We start from the raw sequence: 21,438 nt of genomic DNA, 5'->3' as shown, positions 1-21,438 counted from the left end.
GGAGTTTAGTTTCGTTATTTTATGTAATCACTTTTAAAAAAATATTCGATAAATTTAAGAATCAATTTTAAGTACTTACAATTCTTTTTTTTTCCTTACATTACGATTTCTTTTATAAATATATATATATGTATAAAGAGAGTTTATTCTCTAAGTTCATGTCAATTTTTTTAAAAAAATTCCCATTTGAGGGTTGAAAATTTTATAAGTAATGATTAACAATAATAAGAACAGCTCAAGCTGGCAAACAAAATCTAACTCCTTCACATGTATTGACCAAATCATAGTGGAGTAAGATGATAAGAGTGATAGAGAAATCTACCCTTAAATTTCGTTGTCTAAACCTTTTTTTTTTCCTTCTTTGTAGAAGGTATAGCATTTTCAATAACTACTTTGAAATGGACAATTAAGTATTTATTTTCAATCAATCAAATAGTTAAATATTTATTTTCATTTAACTAAACTCATGATTGATTAATTTTCGTTCAATAAAAATTTAAAAATTTAAATAACTTTTTAATTTTAATTCAGCAGTATTTTACAAGTTTTTTTAACATTTTAACCTATAGTTTTTCTTAATGATATGTAGGCTACCATTTGTCTTGTATGGCTAGGAAGAGCTCCAAGTGTATAGATTCTCCCATAATATAAATGCCATCACCAAACTAAACATTAAGAAGAAGGGGGATGGGAAAATGGGTAAGGAAATGTTGATCTTTTCATAGAGTAAGGCTGTTGTGCAATGATTTGGATAATGACACCACTAGACCTACCTTTGACTTATCCCATTCATCACTCTTTCTTTCTTTCTCTTCCTTCATTGAAATCAAAATAACCTGTAAATATTCAATTTGGTTTGCTACTTTTGGTGGAATTTTTTTTTTTTTTGAATGAAGCTATGTCCCACTTGCAACCAAGTGCATATTAAAGAGTGTTCTTAAACCAGCTGGTCCTCCAGACAAAGAATTAAACACAAACCAACCACATCGATTAGCATCTTTGATTTTAAAACCTTGGTTTGCTATGAAGTATAGATAGGATACATGCTATGAATACAATATGATATGATATAATATAAATACGATAATATAATTATTTTTTTAAAATTATGATTAAGATAAAATATGATAATAAAAAAATATTTTATATATATCATAATTATCAATTAAAAATATATGATATATATTAGGTTGATTTTAAATGATAATTATCTTTGTGAAAAAATTAAATAATAGATATGATAATGAAAGAACATATTATATCTTTGTTCACGTGATTTTTTTTTTTTTTTTAGTTATATTCAGTCAAATTCAACAAGTATTTTAATGTATCATAAGCATAAAAATGTTGAACACAAGTATACAAGATATTCAAAAATATCCATGTTTCATAGCTTGTTTGTGGCAAAAAAAAAATCTCAAACCAATTTTTATCTCTTCAGGCTTCAGTTGATTTTTTTTTTTTTTTGTCTTTTTAGTAAAAAAGAAAATTAAAAATTAACTAAAAACAAAAATCAATAGTATCAACCAAACGAAGTTTACATAACTTGTTTGAGAATACACATTTACAGTAGGTTTAAGAGAGAACAAAACAACCCACTCCTTGAATGTTAGTTGGATAAGCTTTCTTTCCAATCAAATACATCCTGTTGAGCAACAATAAGAATTTAATTAAGGGTTTACAGTATTGTTTGTAAGTTCTAATTAAAAAGGCTAATTTCTTTGGATTCTTTTTTATTTCTTTGTTTAATTTTTAATTATAGTTTAGTACATTTACCTAACATGAAATTGTCCATTAAAAACCATGCCTAGAAGTTGATTAAAATGTCTTAAAAGAAACATTAATTGTTTGATGTTCTTCCCTCAGAGCAACAGATCAGGATAAAAACAAAATGGGAAAAAGAAAATGATCCATGTCACAGTGAAAGGTTTGAATAATTACCCTTTTTCTTTTTTTGCGCATGGGTGCAAATGAATGCTTTTTGTACCATGTGATGGATTTGATCAGATAATGGGAGGCAGCAATTATGTCTTAATACGAGAGTACAGAAGAAGTGATGAAACATCTCACATGCAAATTTATAAAAAGAATAAAAAGTTAATATTAATTTTTTTTCTATTCAAATTTAAGAATTCAATTACTCCTTCTGTCCTAATTTATTTATTTTATATTGATTTTTATAAAATTTTAAAAATAATTTAATTTTAATATATTTAATATTCAAATTTAAAGTATCATGATTTTTAATATTAAAAAATAAAAATAATTTTAAAATATAAAAAGATACAAAATTTTAAAAATTCAAAAAAATATAATTTTAAAACATCTCAAATAAATAAATGAGATAGAAAGAATATAAAACATGCTTTTCATATAGTGAAATATTTCAATGGAATTTTTAAATGAATTTTTTTTTTTTTACAAGAACTTCTGAATGGAATATTAAAATAGAAAAACTCCATGATCTTAAAAATGTTTATTTTTTACATAAATCTTGCAAAACTACCACTTGATTTCTTAAAACTGCATGGAAATGGGCATGATCAATGATGGCATAGCCATTAGCTTTTTGTTATTCCCAAATCCCTTTCCAATATTTGTTATATTGTTGGAGAGGGGAGGACCATATCTTTAACAGTCTAAAATTTCTTTCTCGTTTGATGAATCCACAGGACATAATTTCCGTTTTCTTTTCTTTTCTTGCTTTGTTTTGAGAAAGGCTAGTTTGATGATGACAAAACATGCATGTTTCTTCTTTTATAGACTTAAAGCCTTGTTTTGGGGTTCAAATCCCTAGCAAACTTTTAACATTGTTTGTTCATAGACCAGATATAGTTGATTGCCTCTTTTACTGTCTCAAGTCAACTAAATAATTTTTTTTGGTAAGAAATATTTAAAATTAAAAAAATTATTTAATTCATCGATTCAAGATAAGATATATCATACGTTTAAAATAAACGATTATAAATTTTACATTCAAAATAATCTCAACAAACAATCATAAATAATTTAAATAAGTAATTTTTAAAAAATAATATTTAATAAATTTAAATTTTAAATTTTAACACATGTAATTTATTGTTCATCTGTAAGTTACGGAATCTCTTTGTAAAAAAAAAAAATCCTTAAAATAATTTAGATCTTAAAATTTTTAATTTTAAGGTTTGTGAGATTTAGTATATACAAATATGGGTGCTTCCTATATTTTTAAATTATTATTTAAGATTTTATAGATCTTATATATCCGTAGGAAATTTTAAATCTTACAAGCAAATTTAGTATTGAGATAGATCTTATTATACTTTAATAGTAGTCCAATTATTAATCTGTAAATTATTTAAGACAAATAATTTCAATAAAAATTAACATTTTATCCAAAAATCAGGTAATTCTATTGTTAATTAAATAATAAATTAATGGACTTTTTTTTTGTCTAATTAAATTATCAAAGAGAAGCTTAAAAAAAAGTATTCAATTAACAAGTTTTTACATTTTTTTTTTTTATAATTGGATTAAAGATATTCTTAAATTTTATCTGATTTAATTTATTTTTCAATCTAAAAAACACATTTCCTTTATATCAATGTGATGCATTTAAATAAATAGTTTTTTTTTACCATTTTAACTAGATTTGTTGGGTAACAAGTTTCGCATGATATATAGGAAGTCATGTTATAGAATTTTCCATGTAAACTTTTTATCCAAGACATATTTGGAAGCTTTTTGGTGGATAAGTGGCTAAAAAAAAAAAAACATAGTGCTTTGTGTAATGACTTTCGGCTACACGATTAATAGTAAATCAAGCATAGCTTTATGGAAGATTTTCTACTAAAATAATCAAATTATTGTATTATGTGCAAATCCTTTTTATTTTATTTATTAATAAAATTTACAACTTCAATTATCTCGTATGGTAAAAAGGTACAAATGACTAATTTTAAATTTTAATTTTTTATAAAAAAATACAAATATTATAATTTAAAATTTAAATTTATTAAATATTATTTTTTTATATAAAAAAATTTGGGTTGTATTAATTTTTACAAAATAAAAAAATTTTTGATTTTAATGTATTTAATTTTAAAATTAATTTTTTTATAAAATTAAAGTTTTATAACTTTTAATATTAAAAAATTTATAAAATATAAAAATAAATATTTTAAATATTAAAAGAACAATATTGAAACATTTAAAAAAATAACAAAAAAGAGATAGAGAGAGTTTTTTTTTTTTTTTTTTTTTTCGCTTAGAAATTTCCTTGTGCACTTAGCTAATTACTGCCCAGACAAAAGTGGACCTAAGTCCCCCCCAAGAAAAAAAGAAAGCTTCACAAATCATCATTGACTCTCTACCCTTGGGAGTTGGGAGCAACCCAATTCCCATTCCAACACGCCGAAAAAAAAAGTATCTATCTTTTTCAAGAAAATTAAAGGGTCAATTTCAAACTTACCAAAAAGATGTTACCATAAGATATTTCCCCATTAGGAATTGAAGATTGGTTTTAGCCACTGTTAGAATTAGAAACTGGAATCCAAAATTAAAAATAAAAAAAAATTAAATAGATAAAAATGATAAAAAAACGAATATTAAATGTATTAACATTTAGATTAGAATATATTATGATATTTCGTTGGTAGATAATTTATAAATCTAAAAAAATTACAAATAAAATTTTAATAGATTCATAAATAATAAAAAATCAAATAAAATTTTATTCTTAAATTTTAAAGTAAATAAATAAATAAAATATTAAGTATTAGACTTCGCAACTCAAAATTATTGGACCCAATTTTTATCACTTAATAAAAAAAAAAAAAAGAAAGAAGCAAAGTTTGAAAATCGATCCGAGCTCTATGAATTTTTATCTGACCCAATCTTATAATGTCGATTGTTTTTTTGAAAATCAAATTTCGGATCAGATCAAGTATTATTAAGAAAAATCGAAATTAAATCGAGTTTGAGTTTTAAGTAAATTCAATCCGATTTGATCCGACACGATACTATATTAAAATTTATTTTTAAAATTTTTATTTATATATAATTATATATTTATATTTTAAAAATAATATTTTATTAATTTTAAGTCAGATCAAATTTGATACGATTTATGTAATATTAAATTTTGAATTAAATTTAAATATTAAAAATAATAAAAATTTTTAAATTAAATCAAATATATATTTTATAATTGTAAAATTAGATTAAATTTAAAACGAATAAAAACTTATTTTGATATGATCTGTTATCAACCCTAGACAAACCGTAAAAAGTTAAGAAGTACATGGAAGCTAGGGAGAATTCCTTTTTGGGGGTAAAAGTGAGAAAAAAATAAAACCTCAGAAACCTTAATTAATTTTTGCCCTTTTTTTTCCTTCAAATTTAATGACTTGTTTGTTTTTTCCGGTGTCTTCACATGACCTAGCTGAAAGGGAATTTGGGGTGTCCTTTCCTTTGTAGGTCATGTTCCTTTCTCCCTTTCCCTATCCCCAACTCTAACGTAACAGAAATTTCAAAGCCCCATCCTACCATTATTATTCTTCTTCAATTGCATCTCATCCATACCCCATAAAACAGTTCATTCATTCATTCAAATAAATTAAAAACAACCATAGAACTTATATTTATAAAAATAAAATAACTTTTTTAATAAAAAACAAAAAATATCCTTTATTTTTTATATAAAAATTATAACCTAAAAATTTTAAAAAATTATAAATATTTAAATTTAAATTTAAATTTTTTGAATATTATTTTTAAAAGTATATGAATCAATTTAATTAAAATTTGACTCAAAATTCCTTTTATTTGTAAGTGTGAATTTTCATAAACGAAACCCTAATTTAATCAACAACAACCCAACTCTTGAAAATAAAAAAAACCCATAAAAATGATACTTTTTTTAACTTTAAAATAAAAAAATGAAAGTGGTGGACTAATAAATATTTATGATTTTTATTAATATTTTAAAATAATTTTTTTATTCCAATATCAAAATTATCAAAACCAACCAAAAAAAAAAATGTAACCCCACTTGTGGTAAAATGCCAGCCAATTTTTCTGCCTTTATTTGAACTCATTTTGTCAAATACAAACAGAGAATCATACAAACTTCATTAAAACAGACAGAAACAAGAACAAAGAATGTGAACTCCCAAACAAAAAAAGGGTATTTGTAAGATTTTATTCCTTTTTTTTCATTAATTCCTTCAAAAATTTCGAAGGAAAAAAAATCATCATCAAAGGTTTTTTTTTTTTTTTTTAATCTTTTCATTTCAATCTTTCCGTTGATTTCGGTAGTCCGAGTGTTTTGATTGGCAGCCACATTGAAATCCTTTGTTTCTCCATCCATTATCTTCCGCAATTGTCGCTTCCCAAAAGAAAAAAAATTTCTATACAAATTTTGAGAAAAAAAAATTGTATCTTTCCCTGTTTATTGTATAAAAGGGCTTCATTTTTTGCTCTCTTTTTTCTTTCCTTTTAAAGAAGAAAGAAGAGATAAAAAGAGAGAAGATGAAAGCTTCAAGCTCAGTTTACAACTCACCTACCCCCACTGTTTGTTGATTTTTTTTTTTGGGTGGGTTGGCGCTAAAAAGAAAACCCAGAAAGAAAGTTGGGATCTTTGTTTCTTGATTACATGATCAACCGCCATTGATGGGTTGTGTGAGTTCGAAGCAGGCGGTGTCGGTGACGCCTGCTGTCGACCACTCCGGCGCTTTACGTGACAATGCGGGTTCCAGTAGCGTTGGGACCAATTCGGGTCGGTCTCGGGTCGGGTTATCGGAAGTTGAAAAGAAGAGGAGCAGCTGCGGTGCCGGTAGTAAAAACAAGAAAAAGAATAGTAATAGTGGGGGTGTGAGTGATTTGGGTGGTGGGTTGGGGCTGAGTGGGAGCGAGTTAGGTGAGTCGGGTCGGGCGAGTTCGAGATCCGACTCGTTGAGTTTGAGGTTGGGGAATTTACAAAAGTATATAGAAGGTGAACAAGTGGCAGCCGGGTGGCCTGCTTGGCTTAGTGCCGTTGCCGGTGAAGCTATCCACGGTTGGGTTCCACTCAAGGCTGACTCTTTTGAGAAGCTTGAGAAGGTATGGATTCTTTTTCTCTTTTTCTTTTATGTTTTCTTATAAATTTTTTTTTTTTTTTGGATGTCATAAACTTGTTTGGTTTTGAATATTACTTCTTCAAAAGTTATTGTTTTTGTTTTGTCATTTTCTTGATGTGTGTATTTTCGTTGAGAGCATTGTGTTTTTGGTATGGTTTTTTTCCTTTTTTTTTTGGTTTCTTTATTGCCTTTTTATGTCTAATTTTTCAACATGTCTTGGAATGCCATACATATTTGTTGTAATAATCTTGCACCATTTTCAACTGCTTTAACAGATAGGGCAAGGTACATATAGCACAGTGTTCCGAGCTCGAGACCTTGAAAGTGGAAAGATAGTTGCTCTAAAGAAGGTGCGGTTTGACAATTTTGAACCTGAGAGTGTTCGATTTATGGCAAGAGAGATACTAATTCTTCGAAGGCTTGACCATCCAAACATCATAAAATTGGAGGGGATAATTACTTCGCGAATGTCATGTAGCATATACCTTGTATTTGAGTATATGGAGCATGATATAACTGGACTTCTGTCTTGTCCTGACATCAAGTTCAGCGAGGCACAGGTTTGTTCACTTTGCCTTTGTGGCTAAGGTTAGTCTAATGTTCTATGATGGCATGTATATAGAATACATGTTGATGAGGACATTACTTTTTTTTCTCTGTAGTATCATCTATTTTGGTTATTATTTCAGATGGAATCAAAAGTCTTTGGAATACAAATTGCAGAAAATATGTTTTCTGAAACCCAAAATTGAATGTGTTATAATGCTGAGAAAAACTAGTGAAGTATTCACATGCCTTGAATAAAATAGAAACATGCATCTTTGACGATGAATATTGATTTTGTCTTGTAGATTAAATGCTATTTGAAGCAGTTGTTATCTGGACTTGATCACTGCCATTCACGGGGTATAATGCATCGGGACATTAAAGGATCAAATCTCCTTGTAAATAATGAAGGAATCCTAAAGATGGCGGATTTTGGTTTGGCAAACTTCTATGGTTCTGTGCACAGGCAACCCTTAACCAGTCGTGTTGTAACCTTATGGTACCGTCCCCCAGAACTTTTGTTGGGTTCTACAGATTATACTGCAGCTGTAGATCTTTGGAGTGTCGGCTGTGTTTTTGCTGAACTTCTTCTTGGGAAACCTATCCTGCAAGGTAGAACAGAGGTAAGCACCTTGCAAAAGTACATTCCTTTTACATTATACTCATTTTGTAATTTTAATATCATCAAAGACTATTTAAGGATCTTTTATAAAGAAACAAAAGGACAATTTCAGTGGAAATGACTTGTATTACTAGGATAAGCCGGTATGCAATAATTGATTCATCATAATAAGGAAAAGGATTACTTGCAAGAACAGAACAAGTTTCACAGTGCATAGGAAATCCTACTAGGAATCAATATGGTGCCAAAAAGAGTCTCTGGAAAGGCCATTCCTCTGTGTCTTTTTATTGAGTAATTGTTTTGAGTATTGCTTCTACACTATCAGTCTTAGAAATTTGATTAGAAAACTCTATATGAGAGTGCTTTGTCTGATAATCATTGCTTCTCTTCAATCTCTTCATTGTTTTCTGGTGGTCCTTATGATAACATTTTGCTGATATACATATCTCAGACAAATGACAAAATGTTGTTCTTGCACAGGTCGAACAACTGCATAAAATTTTCAAGCTCTGTGGGTCCCCACCTGATGATTACTGGAAAAAATCCAGACTTCCTCATGCAACTCTATTCAAACCACAACAACCTTATGATTGTTGTCTTCGGGAGACTTTCAAAGATTTGCCAGCAACAGCTGTGAACCTAATAGAAACTTTGCTTTCAGTGGAGCCATACAAGCGTGGGACGGCTTCGTCTGCTCTTGCATCAGAGGTAATTATACAAAATCGCTTTGTGATCATTTCTTATTCGAAATTGTAGTTTGTTGTTCACCCATGTTAAGCATCTAATCTGATATTAATTGACTATAGGTTTAGTACTCCAACTTGAATGTAAGGTTGCGACAAATGCTGAATTTAAGTAAGAACTTAAGATAACACCACTATACACCCTTGCATTTAGGTCCTGTGCTAACAAATGAAACAAATGGCCTATGACATAGACAAGAAATTTGGGGCAACAAACAACTTATCATCTAACTGATGAGGCAACTATGAAGCAGGGGTACATGATATCCCGCTTTGTGTCTGTATTGTAACTGTGTCTGACTGAACATACCCTAAACTGATTGGATTTGTATCAAACATAATGAGACACCAAACGGAAAAGATCCAGATAAGGGAATATGTAACGAGGACATTAAATAGGCACAGGAGAAGGGCTTTTCTATCATCATATGCCTGGGCCTTGGGTGATTTCTGGCAGCAGTGGCTGATTGCCAAAATAGAATTGATGGAGAATTGGCTATTCTTGTTACTGTGTTGAGAATAGAGAGGAAGGGGAAGATTAAGAGAGGGAAAGTATTTGGCAGAAGAGGGAGATAGAGTATGCTGGTTAAGGGGTGGCTATGGCAGAGAAGAATTTACTGGTGTAAGGGTGTGGGCTGCTATGGATTGAAAATTTCATTTGGGAGGGATGAAATAAGGGAATGAGATCAGGTATTTAGGCTTATCTTTTGTGAAATAATGTGTCTGTTGGTGTTTATGTGTACATTGTCTGTATCCTTGATCCATAGTATGGCAACAAACAACCTGAGTTTCAGTACCATGTTAAGCATCCATCATAACATCTATAAGCAGCATGTGGAGATGCCCAAGTTGAATATAAGGCCAGAACTAACCAAACTTAGCAAATTTAGAATAACATCATTTAAACTCCTTAATAAACTGGATATTGTTTGTGAAGTAACTTACCTATTAGTGGCAGTTCTATGTCACTTCCTTTTTGTTTGAAGTTGTCTCAATATGTCTTTGTTGTTCTTATATATCAGCTAGCATTTTCTTTAGAAAACATGACACATGCAATATCCAGTGTTATGTGCATGCTTTTGCAAATCTTATACTTCTAATTAGCTTTATGTTCCATCATTTGCAATAATTCTGATTCTTAATCTACAATTTTCAGTATTTCACAACAAAGCCTTATGCTTGTGATCCATCAAGCTTGCCAGTATATCCACCTAGCAAAGAGATAGATGCAAAACATCGTGAAGAGGCAAAGAGGTGAGAACTTTGTTAAAAATGTGTCTACAGAGACATTAATTTAGGTAGCGTTCTGCCTACTGGAACCTGTAACCTTGTTGTTTCTGTTTTCTTTCATATCCATTTTAAGTCTATCTGCATTGAATTAGACTGTTGCATATGATGTCCATCCTATATTTTCCCAAATTTTCCCTTTTTCCTTGTCAGCTGGATGCCGGATAAAAATTAAGTTTTTCTATATGTTTTGGAAGGTATCATATCATTTAAATGCACAAGCCTAAACTTTGTACCACCTGCATGCTCATATTCGAGGGTAAGTATCTAACAGGAAGTAGTATCATTAGTTTCTAAGATAGCTACCCCTATTATTGTAAATCTCCACAGACATAGAATGATTTGCTTCCATGAAACATGGAAATGCTCCATTGATGTTTGTATACCTGATCTTTTTCTTTTTCTGAGGTTTGGGAGAATATGTAGTCAACTCATGCATGTTACAGTACTTACCCAATGATCATCATCTGCAAATTCTACCAGATATGCACATATATACCACTTAACACTGTTTGATGTCAACTTCAATGAATATGTGTCAATGACTTCTCAGGAAAAAGATAAGTGGAAGAGTTCGTGGGCCTGAAACAAGAAAGCCAATAAGAAAACTCCATGGAATAAGTAAATTGGCTCCAGTTGAGGTCTGTCTATCTCTCTCCCTCTTTTCCCCGTCCCCTTATATTTGTAAGTATGGTTGCCCACAAAACTAATTTTCTATACAACTTCTTTTACATGCAGGATGTTGCCGCTGCTGCACAGAGTCGAGGTTCTCAGAAAATTAATGGTAAACATGTCCTTAACTCAAAGCAAAGAAATGCTACTATCAGTGAGGGAGTGTCAAAACCATCTACTGATGCACTAGAAGAGGCTGCCCATTTAAAGCATGCATCCCAAGGTGATATTCCATTTTCTGGTCCATTACAAGTTTCTACATCAAGTGGCTTTGCATGGGCCAAAAGGCGAACAAATGATGCATCCGTAAGATCACACTGTAGATCTATCTCAAGAGGTCACATTTTTAATTCTTTAGAACCTTCTGCTCAAGTACATACACGAAATAATATTGATTCAAAACGACATGAAAATGGGGATGTAAAATATGGAATTCGCACCGATTCTAGAGGCTATGATTCATGTGAAGCTGCCAAGCGTGCTATGCAGAAACAATGGAACCAGTTTGAACGCCCAGATTCATTTGATGCTTCTGATGGATACCACTCACAAGAGCTATCATTGGCACTTTATCAAAGAGAGGAAATGGCAGCCAAGAGAAATAATTTGGTATGTCTGTAAATATTAGAACCAGAAATTATATTAAAATTTTGTTCTTGACATCTAATTTAAACTTCTTTGCAGATCACATGACATCAATTATTCAGTTTTGCATGAAGAATTATGTAAATCATCTAGATTTAAAGTGATTTGAATTCGATATAAAACTAAAAAAATGGAAACTTAAATAAAACTTCAAAACTTGAAGAGCTGAAAGTAATTACTCTCCTTGAACTTGGATTACTGTAGCATATGAGTTTCCATCCATTTAGTTTTTTCATTTTCTGGTAACAAATATTTTGTTTTGAAATTTAATAAATCTGTCTCTAAAAATAAAAATATAAAAAAAAATTGTTGGGTGACAGTTTTGATCTTTAATAAATTGGAGGTTTTACAAGTTTAGCTTTACACTGCTATAGTAGCCACTACATCACAATTAAAATGCTATTGTGAAATTGACTTTTGACAATATTATTATAAATAAATGGAAGCATAAAAAATTTCAATAAAGTTTTATAAATTATAAAAACTTCCTTTCTGAAATGAAACAGAAAACTACCTATTATAGTGTGCCTTTCATACCCAGCACACAGAGAGAGAAGAATGTGGCTTTTGTAGATGCAATCCTGTTTATTTTTTCATGTTAAAACTAAAAGCAAATAAAGAAAAAGAACTCATTTCTATCTATGTCCCTAAACTCAAATCGGTAGACATCATCACATCAAATTTCTTTAGAACTTCTATATTGATCAAATTATGATTATTATTGTGACAGGATTACCAAGATGAAGGGGACAAGGTTGAATTTTCGGGTCCTTTGTTGTCTCAATCACATAGAGTTGATGAACTCCTAGAACGACATGAACGTCAAATCCGCCAAGCAATTAGAAAATCATGGTTCCAAAGAGGTACAAAAATAAAAACAGAAACTACTTTAGTAACAATCTCTTTTTGTTTAATAAATGATTTCTATTGCCAGCCCTATTGGTTTGCCTGCCTTTGAGTCCTGTTGCTCTTGTAGTTTTGTTGGCTTTATGATTTACTTGAATTTACTTGCAATAGATTTCAGTCCATTAAATGAATAAAGTGCGAGGCAATTAACTGTGTGGGGGACAAAATCTGGTTAGACAATTATTTACACTTATGATGGCTATTATTGGTGTTATAACTTTCCCTTCTTCTCAACCACTTTATGTTGACTTAAATACCATTTAAAGCAACCATAAGACTGAACTTGATTAATGATGAAAGCTGTACATACTTGCAAGCCTTTCGCCCTAGAGTTATTTTTCAATAAGTTCATGTTGTTGAACAAGATTATACGGGCCAAAATTATTTATTTATGCTAATAATTTGCATTGCAGGTAAAAAACATGGGAAGTAATCTTCGGATACTCTCATGTCTAAGGGATGAGTAAGAAGAAGCTTCTGGCCGGAGGCAGTCATTCAGGATCCTCCACTCCAAGGGCAAAAGCAATAAGTTGGCTGCCATGCCCATCAATCATGCCTATAACAACATCATGTTGAACCTTCTGCACAAAGAGCGGTGAAGAATGAAACTGAGAGACTACAATATGATGGTACTGCTGCATGTACAATTCCTAGAGCTCTAAAGAAAGTGGGAAAGGAAAAGGGCCCTTGGGTGGCTGCTGAGTCCCTTTCTGCAAAGAACCATGATTATATTTTTTACCTTTCAATTGAAGTTTTGTTCTCACTTCCTTTTTGTTTCCTTACTTTCTCCTCCTCAAATCTGACCCCACTATGTATAGGTTCATAGCAATTGATTGTAAGCAGTCCTGTACACGTTCATGGTTCATAAGGCTTATCAATATCTGGCTTTTCTTTTCTCATAACTGTATTTCAGTGTTACTTTGTTGGTTGTTTGGAATCTTTTCAAGTCTTAAAGAATGGATTTTGGAAAATGTCAAATGTGGGGAGTCAGGACCAAGTCATGGCCAGAAAGGGTTAGTCACGGGAGCATGCATCTATATTCACATGTCTTTTAGGACCTCTTACAAGACTCGACTCTCTAGATTATGCCCAAAGTGCGACAGAAAGTGATCATTTGCCTTTGGCAAGTAGTTAACTGAAAATGTTTAGAATAACAGCGGGATGTTTCCTTCTCTTTGCCATTTTCTTCCCCAGGCTCTCTTTCTAAGTTTTGGCATAGCCGAAAAAGATCATTGTGTTTTATTACAGTACCTGTGAAAATCATATTTTTTCTCCAAAAACTAAGGCTAAACCAAGAAGTTGTAGACTTCTAGGACTATTTGGTATCTCGATCAGAAGGATCTGCATTACACAATGTTGTTGTATATGTCAGCTGTTCGGTTCCGTGAATACAGTGGAATGTGCTATAACCCAATAGCCCATGCACATAATGGCTCTGGGCACCCTAAGACGATATCCGAATACCCAAAACAGCACAACCCTGTGCGGTGTACATGTAGCCCTTTGCTACCTCATCTCTAATCTGTATGTCACCAATCTGAGCAATCCCAGTCCCATCCCATTTGACATCAACAGAATGGGTGTGCAAAAAGTTGGCTAGCCAATCCTGAAACCAAATTAAATACTATAAGTTTCAAAAAAATAAGCGGCCTGCCAATCCATTATTGGGATCCAACGCCAAAGTTTGGGCTCAGTGGTACAGAAAGTAGAATTGTAGGCTAGTAGGCTTTCCAGCTGAGAAATCCTCATCTCATCTGCAATTTTATATCCAAACCCTCCATCCAATTTTTCATTTGAGCCACATAAAATAGTAGTGTTAGTTCAGAAACAAAGCTTTAGCAACTTTTATTATGGCATGATTAAACAAGGGAAGCTTTTCAATTTTAATTTTTCTTGTTTTTTTATTTATTTATTTATTGCTTATGTACAAATTGATATCAATACTGCAACTAAGAAGGAAACTAAGAAACAAACAAATCAAATAAAATCAACATAAAATTGGATTAAACTCATATATGATAGAACTTGAATTCAATATTTAAAAACATAAGATTCTCCTTCCTACCATTGAAACTAAGTCTTTTTGGCTAAAAACAGTATCAATTGGATGGAGTATTACTAGTTTAGTTGTGATCTGGTTACTTGATGATAAAACCTTTCGTGCATGAATTTCTAGCTAGGCTCCAAAAGGGAAAAAAATGAGAGCGAAAGTAGCAAACTTGCTTTCAAAAGATAAGGACCCCAGACCCAGAGCTTGTCTATGTATTCCCATAGCAGTTGATACATGCAGGTGCATGCCTCCTTCCAACGGATTGATATGAGCCACAGCCTTGGCCTAGTTGGAAGTCACATCCCATAACAAGCTTTGTCCTTTCCTCTTAGATTGGAGAACAATTCTTGTTTTGGTCAATAAATAATTATTATTAGAGATAATATTTAAATTGATTCTCAAAAGAAGCAAAATAAAATTTTAATATTTTATTATATAAAAGTAAGATTTTGATTTTTTTTTTATAAAAAAACTGTAATTTAAGAACAGAAAAAGAATTATAAAGGTTAAAATTTGAATATTACATTTAGTATGAATTAACTGAATTTAATTTTGAATGATATGAATTGCTATTTTTATTATAATTATATTCAATAAATTTGAAAAATAAACAAATAAAATCTAATTATGAAAATTGTTAAGACAAAGTTCCTTAAATATTGGCATATCAGTAAGAAGTTGCAGCATAGTTTGGAGAAGGTTAAATTCATATGGGATAACACAAACTTCAGTTTCAATCACTATGAGAAAAAGCAAGGTATGGGATGATTTGAATTGATTTATGAGGTTATGAAAAATGGGGGAAAAAGGGTGTTTTTGGTATTTGAAAGTTTGTGGGGAAAAGGCCTCCATGATCAGTGCAGTGATAAGAGTGGGAAAGGGTCTAATGGGCCAATGTGTCTTTATAAAAAGGGGGAAAATGGATGCGCTTTGGTTTCTTATCTTATGTTGTTATCATCTTTACTTTTGCAGAGAGGAAAGTGTGGGGAAGGTTTTTTTTTTTTTTTTTTCAATATTTTTGTGAAATTTTGTATAATAAGTTATGTAGTTGTTACAACCCTATTTTAAAAATATAAATGGAATTAATATAAAATATTTTAGATTTTTAACAATAAGATTGATTTAGTGTAACGACTCTAATCTGATATGATATACATATTTAAATTAAATTTATGAGATATTTTTTATAAGATAAAATCATAAAATTTTTGAATTAAAATAAACAAATCTCTTAAGTTGAGTGATAGTTTTCACAAATGGTATTAAAACGATCATCATTTGATAGTGAAAATTAAGTGTTACACGATTTGTGAAATAAAACTATAAGACTTTCAATTTAAAACAGATAATATATCTTAAATTGAATGCAAATCTTTACATTTAAGAGAAATAAAAAATAATTTTAATAATGAGATTAATTATTGTATAAGTAAAATTAAAATAAATAACAAAAAATGTATTTAAATATAAATGTAACAATGACAACGAAATTATAAAAGATTGTCGGACTCTCGTAATTGAAAATTTTTTATATTTAAATTCTATATTAAAACAACCAATTGCCCTAAAATTCAATGAATCATTGGATCTTTCTTGCTCCGAACCAATTGCCAATTGGAATGATGGCGGACTCAATTGCACTATGAGGTGCTATCTATCCAATACACTCCATGATGCAATTTAAAAAAAAAAAAAAGGCCTCCGAATTGAGCCTTAATATGTTGTTTTAAATTGAAACAGAAAAACTGTATTGAAAGAACTTTTAAAAAGCACTTTCTTTCACTTTGGACATGAATGGAGAAAAGGGTTTATATCTCTACCCTCTAGTAATTAGAAAATCATAATGTTATTATTGATCAATAAATCATTAAATATGAAGGATAATCACATATCAAAATAGTAGCAATTTTTTTTTTCTTTTACATGGATCGAATATTTAACCAAACCTAACATATTCTTCATTGCCAAATTTATTTAATTTGTTATTTTAATATGAATAATTCTTCCATGTCACACCAAAATATTATGTATTAATTATAATTTAAATCTTAATTTAGTTGGATCATACAATTATTTTTTAAAAAATAACATTTAATAAATTTAATATTCAAATATTTACACTTATAATTTTTTAATGTCCACATTACAGTCTCGTTATATAAAAAAAATTACAAAAGTAAAAACAAAAAATTAATAATAGTGAAAAGTTAGGATTCAATAAAAGAAATAAAACAAAAGTTAAGATTTGGTTAAAAATAGGATTATTTTGAAATGTAATTAGTTTCACTTAAATACAATGATTGAAAATCTTGATTGAATTGATCGATTAAATTGGTTGAATCGAGAATTATTGACATATCCAATTTAATAAAAGATATAAAACAAAAGTTAAGATTTGGATAAAAATCGGATTAAACTAATGTTTGAACCAATTTTAGGGTTTATTTTATCAATTTATTATTCATTTTTTTTGTAAAAATATAATTTGAACTTTGATCTCTTGTTTTTACATAACATTAAGCCAAATGCATGTTTTTTATTAATTGAAAAAAGCAGATGAGAAAATCATTTGGATATTCTTGATAAAAAATAGTTGATAAAATATGTAACTATGCATGGGCTGGGCAAACCGAAAATTATGCAAGTTCCTCGAAATAATGATAAAAAATTATTAGCCAATGAGAATGAAATTGGTAGATATACTTGAAATAAAGGTCATTAGGTTAACATAATTACTTCACCAAACAAATGAAACTGACAACTGAGATTTGGTTAAGGCTATGAATAATGAAATCCCAGCATCAGTAACCGACCGTCCATCATGTTGGCTTTGTTATGCTCACTAGTTGACTGATGGGTGAGAACCAGCCACGTGGATCCTGATAAGAAATTATCCAACCGAGCACGAGATGAAAGGGCACCAGATTCCTTCAACGGTAACGGTGCTTTGATTAGAAGGAATTATTGTTGGGATTATCACTAAACAACTTCTTAATTATGTCAACTCGAAGGTTCATATAATCACATGGCATGATATTTTTATTATGTACTAAAAAAAAATTAATTATGAGATTAAAATAGATATGATAATTTTAAATATAATATAATAATACAATAAATAATACATAAAAAAATAATATACTGTTCTCTGCTGCAAGACACGTGTGTACACGTGAATATGAATAATATACTGTTCTCTTATGGCTTAAGCCAAGCCAAGCTATGTGCTCATAACAACTTACTTCTTAATCATACCCTTTAATTTAATGCAAGTATAATAAGATTTGTTTTAAAAAATTTAGTTACTTGTTTTAACAACAACTTTTATCTTTTTGCCTTAAATTGACATTAATATTTATAATTTATTATTTAAAAATTAATTTCAAAAATATGAGATATGAGATATAGTTTATTGTTATTGTTATTATTGTATTATATTATTTGAAAGTAAAAGAACCAATTTACAGCAAAGGTAAAAAAACAAAAATAAAGTTGCACTGTCTAATATATCTTAAAAAGCAAAAAGACCATGTAAGAGAACTTGCGGAATATTCATACATAATTGTGAGTATTTATGTACTTAAAATAATATTTGTGATAAAAGAATCTAAAATATTTAAATAAAATTGAATTATATTTTTTATTAATTTTTTATTATATATATTTTTAAAATATTAAAAATGATATAAAAATAATAAAAAAATGTTCAAAAATTGATAAACAAAAAAAATGAATTAATAAAAATTAGTTTCGATTGATTATATTTTAAAAAATTTAAATTATTATGTATTAATTGAAATAATTAATTTGAGTCTAATCTGATATGGTTCATTATCATCTATATTTAAAAGCATTAATTAGCAAATTTTTTTTCTTATAAGTATCACTTTGTAAAACATAATTTAAAATGTGGTTACTCTCGCTTAGGAAAGAGGTAAAAAGAAGTGGCATCGTTAACGAATATGTGAAGGACAACTCCAACGACCGCGGAATATGCTTTTAAGCTTTGTTAATTTAAGTAGTAATTAGATGCTCCCAACACTTTCAAAATTTTCATTCCCACTTTCATATAATCCACTTATCTACGTCCATCCGCTTGACTAAATTTATTTTCCAAACAATGAACGGCAAATATTTATTGCTGTGTACAATGCTTGGGCCGACATTTTCGCAAAAAGTTTCAAATGCTTCTCGGCTTAGAAAACAAATTTGATTCCCTTACACTCCATGTATGACACTTGTCCTCATCTAATTCGTTTCAAGCAGAGAATTCAGTAAGCTAGTACAACTTTTAGCAATGATGTACCGCCAATAATTACAGACAAAGCGTCCCCAAAAACAATTTATTTAGGGTTGGTTTGAATTACACCATATTTTTAGTACGATTAGATTTATTATATCATAAAATATTTATTTTAATAAAATTTTTATTAAAATTTAAATATTTTTATTATAAATATAATAATAATAATTATTATTTTAATTTCATCGATATTAATTTTATTTTTTATTTAAAAAAATCTTAATTAAAAAAAATAAAGTGGAGAGTTAAATAGATTTATTAATTTATATATTTATATTATGTAAAATATTAATAATTTATATATTTATATTATATTTTATATAAAAATTATATATTATAATTTGTGTTAACATAAAAATATAAATTTTACTTTTTATATTATATTATTACATCGTATTTTTAATGGTATGTCTAGAGTTGAAGTTGAGTGTGGGGGCAAGGGCATGAAAAATTGAAAATCAAGGCAGGGCAGCAAAGAAAGCAAAGCAAGTAACCTTGAGAGAGACAAACAAAGGGAAGCAACAAAATTGGATTTTTGGGTGATTCGATGCGCTAAAGGACGATCAAACCATTCGGATTTTGGGCACATAACGCGATGAGTTCCCCCCCCCCCCCCCTTTTTCTCCAACCAAGGGTAGAAAAGTGAAAATATTGAGCCCGTTCGATAGTAATTAGCACTATAAATTTTTGACCGCCGTAAATTTATTTTTAGCCATCAAAGTAAATAAAAAACATGTGACTGCGATTACTTTTAACTGAACTTAACAAGGTTTATAAATAAAGTGTAAATTTATAATTGTACTTATGTTAATGATTTAAACTTATCATCTATCTTTTCCTTAGTATAATTTTATCATCATGCTTTTAATTTTAGGATCAATTTATTATCATATTTCAAAATTTAAAATAATTAAAGAATCTTCAGCAAAAATATATGATAAAAGTTATTTTACAATTCAAAAAGAATTTAAAAAAATACTATGGTAAAGTAAACAATCATAAGACCAAAATTTCTACTAAATATAATGCCACGTAAGTTAAATTTTTTATTTTTTTATCATTATATTTTTTATAAAATATATATATTTTTAAATCTAAAAAAATTCAAATTTATTCATTCAACGAAAAATACGTGCATTTGATTGCATTAGCTATTAAATCAAATGCACGTGAAATAGTACACCTTGTTTATAAAGATTACGTAAGAAAAAATATCATACTGCTAAGATTAGCTAAAATGTGGAAGAAGTTAATTAATGAAAAATATTTGAATCTTCATGAAAGCCCCGTGGCAAGATAATAATGATGAAGTTAATTAATAAAACCATCATTATATCCATTACTATAATATAATTAATCGATCATATTTAATGTTATATAAGATTCATAAAATAAATTTTAAAATTTATAATTTTTTTTATTGTAATTCATTAATTTTAATATTATAATAAAGAGAGTTATATGTAATTGAATGGGGCAAGAATAAAACAAAGACCCTTTATTTACTTTTTCTTAATGATGAAATAGTAATTTCTAGTGTCACACTAGCAGCAAATGATATTTATAACAGCATTCAATAATTCATATTCATTTAATCATGTCACTCAATTAAACTTTTTGTCACGAATTTTATATTAAAAATAAATGAGAATGATTTTGGCTTTATAAATCAATGATCTTTCTTTACTTAATAAACATATATTTTTTCTTTCCTATTTTTCTTTTTCAAATATAGTGCAAAGGGCAAGAACAAATAAAATATTGGTATAAGTGAGAAAATTATTTATAAATAAAAAAAAAAGATATTTTTCAGATTATACATTAAGTTTCAACAAAAAAATTAGATTTATATACCGTAAATCTCTAATTAAAAAATTATTAATAAAAAAATAAATTTAAATCTTATAAATAATATTTAATTTTTATTAATTTAACCATCTAAAAGAAAAACTATTTTAATAAATTGTTTTGCTAAAAGAAAAGAAAAAAAATGAAAATATCCAAAAACTTCTAACGCTTTTCACTAATTTTACACGTTTTTTTATTGGTTTGAAAAGAAAACGAAAAATCTATGTATCCCCATTACTGCTCGCGGCTTTCAGAAACGCGTTACCGCCTTTGTCCAGACATGTACGATCCTTCCTTCTCTTCTCTTCCCTGTCATGTCTTTTTGTGCAAAATTTTTATACTATTTTGTCACAAAATATTTGTCAAATTTTCCGAGTTTAAAATAAATTTTAAATTTTAAGATTTTTAATATAAAAGTAACAAAATAATAAAAAATAATTTTAAAATATAATAAAATAAAAATTTTAAATCTTCAAAAAAAAAATTGTTTTTGAAACATCCAAAAAAAATTTATATTTGTTAAACCCCATTAATCCTAATCACGCGGTAATTGAAAAAATTAGTATTAGTAATCAAATCTACGTGGCATACACGTAGGCAATAAACAACAAAGACAAAAGAATAAAAAGGGAAAAACCGGGTCCAACTGTCCAAATTATAATTTCCCTTTCAGTCTAGTCTTTTTTTTTTTTTTTCTTTTTTTCATCTGATTTGGTTTA

General features: G+C 28.8%; 1 protein-coding gene across 1 annotated transcript; it reads left to right on the top strand.

The window, feature by feature from the left end:
- Nucleotides 1-6,069: 6,069 nt before the first annotated feature.
- On the top strand, nt 6,070-13,420 carry LOC111290911 (protein IMPAIRED IN BABA-INDUCED STERILITY 1-like). The gene is made up of 9 exons (XM_022882428.2): nt 6,070-7,080; nt 7,373-7,657; nt 7,949-8,266; nt 8,746-8,973; nt 10,165-10,262; nt 10,849-10,936; nt 11,034-11,576; nt 12,343-12,475; nt 12,932-13,420. The coding sequence occupies exons 1-9, from the start codon at nt 6,652-6,654 to the stop codon at nt 12,949-12,951; spliced, it is 2,142 nt and encodes a 713-aa protein (XP_022738163.1). The 5' UTR covers nt 6,070-6,651; the 3' UTR covers nt 12,952-13,420.
- The last annotated feature ends 8,018 nt before the right edge of the window (nt 13,421-21,438 follow it).

Source organism: Durio zibethinus, chromosome 11 (genome assembly GCF_047325235.1).
Source record: "Durio zibethinus cultivar Kanyao isolate XHJ-2024 chromosome 11, ASM4732523v1, whole genome shotgun sequence".
Lineage (NCBI taxonomy): Eukaryota > Viridiplantae > Streptophyta > Magnoliopsida > Malvales > Malvaceae > Durio > Durio zibethinus.
This window is presented reverse-complemented; position numbering and strand designations above follow the sequence as displayed.

Excerpts from the sequence above, each read along its gene's own strand:
- LOC111290911 (XM_022882428.2), top strand. The coding sequence starts at position 6,652 with ATGGGTTGTGTGAGTTCGAAGCAGGCGGTGTCGGTGACGCCTGCTGTC. Across the intron at positions 7,658-7,948 it reads TCAAGTTCAGCGAGGCACAG|ATTAAATGCTATTTGAAGCA; the intron begins GTTTGTTCACTT and ends TTTGTCTTGTAG. Across the intron at positions 10,263-10,848 it reads CATCGTGAAGAGGCAAAGAG|GAAAAAGATAAGTGGAAGAG; the intron begins GTGAGAACTTTG and ends ATGACTTCTCAG.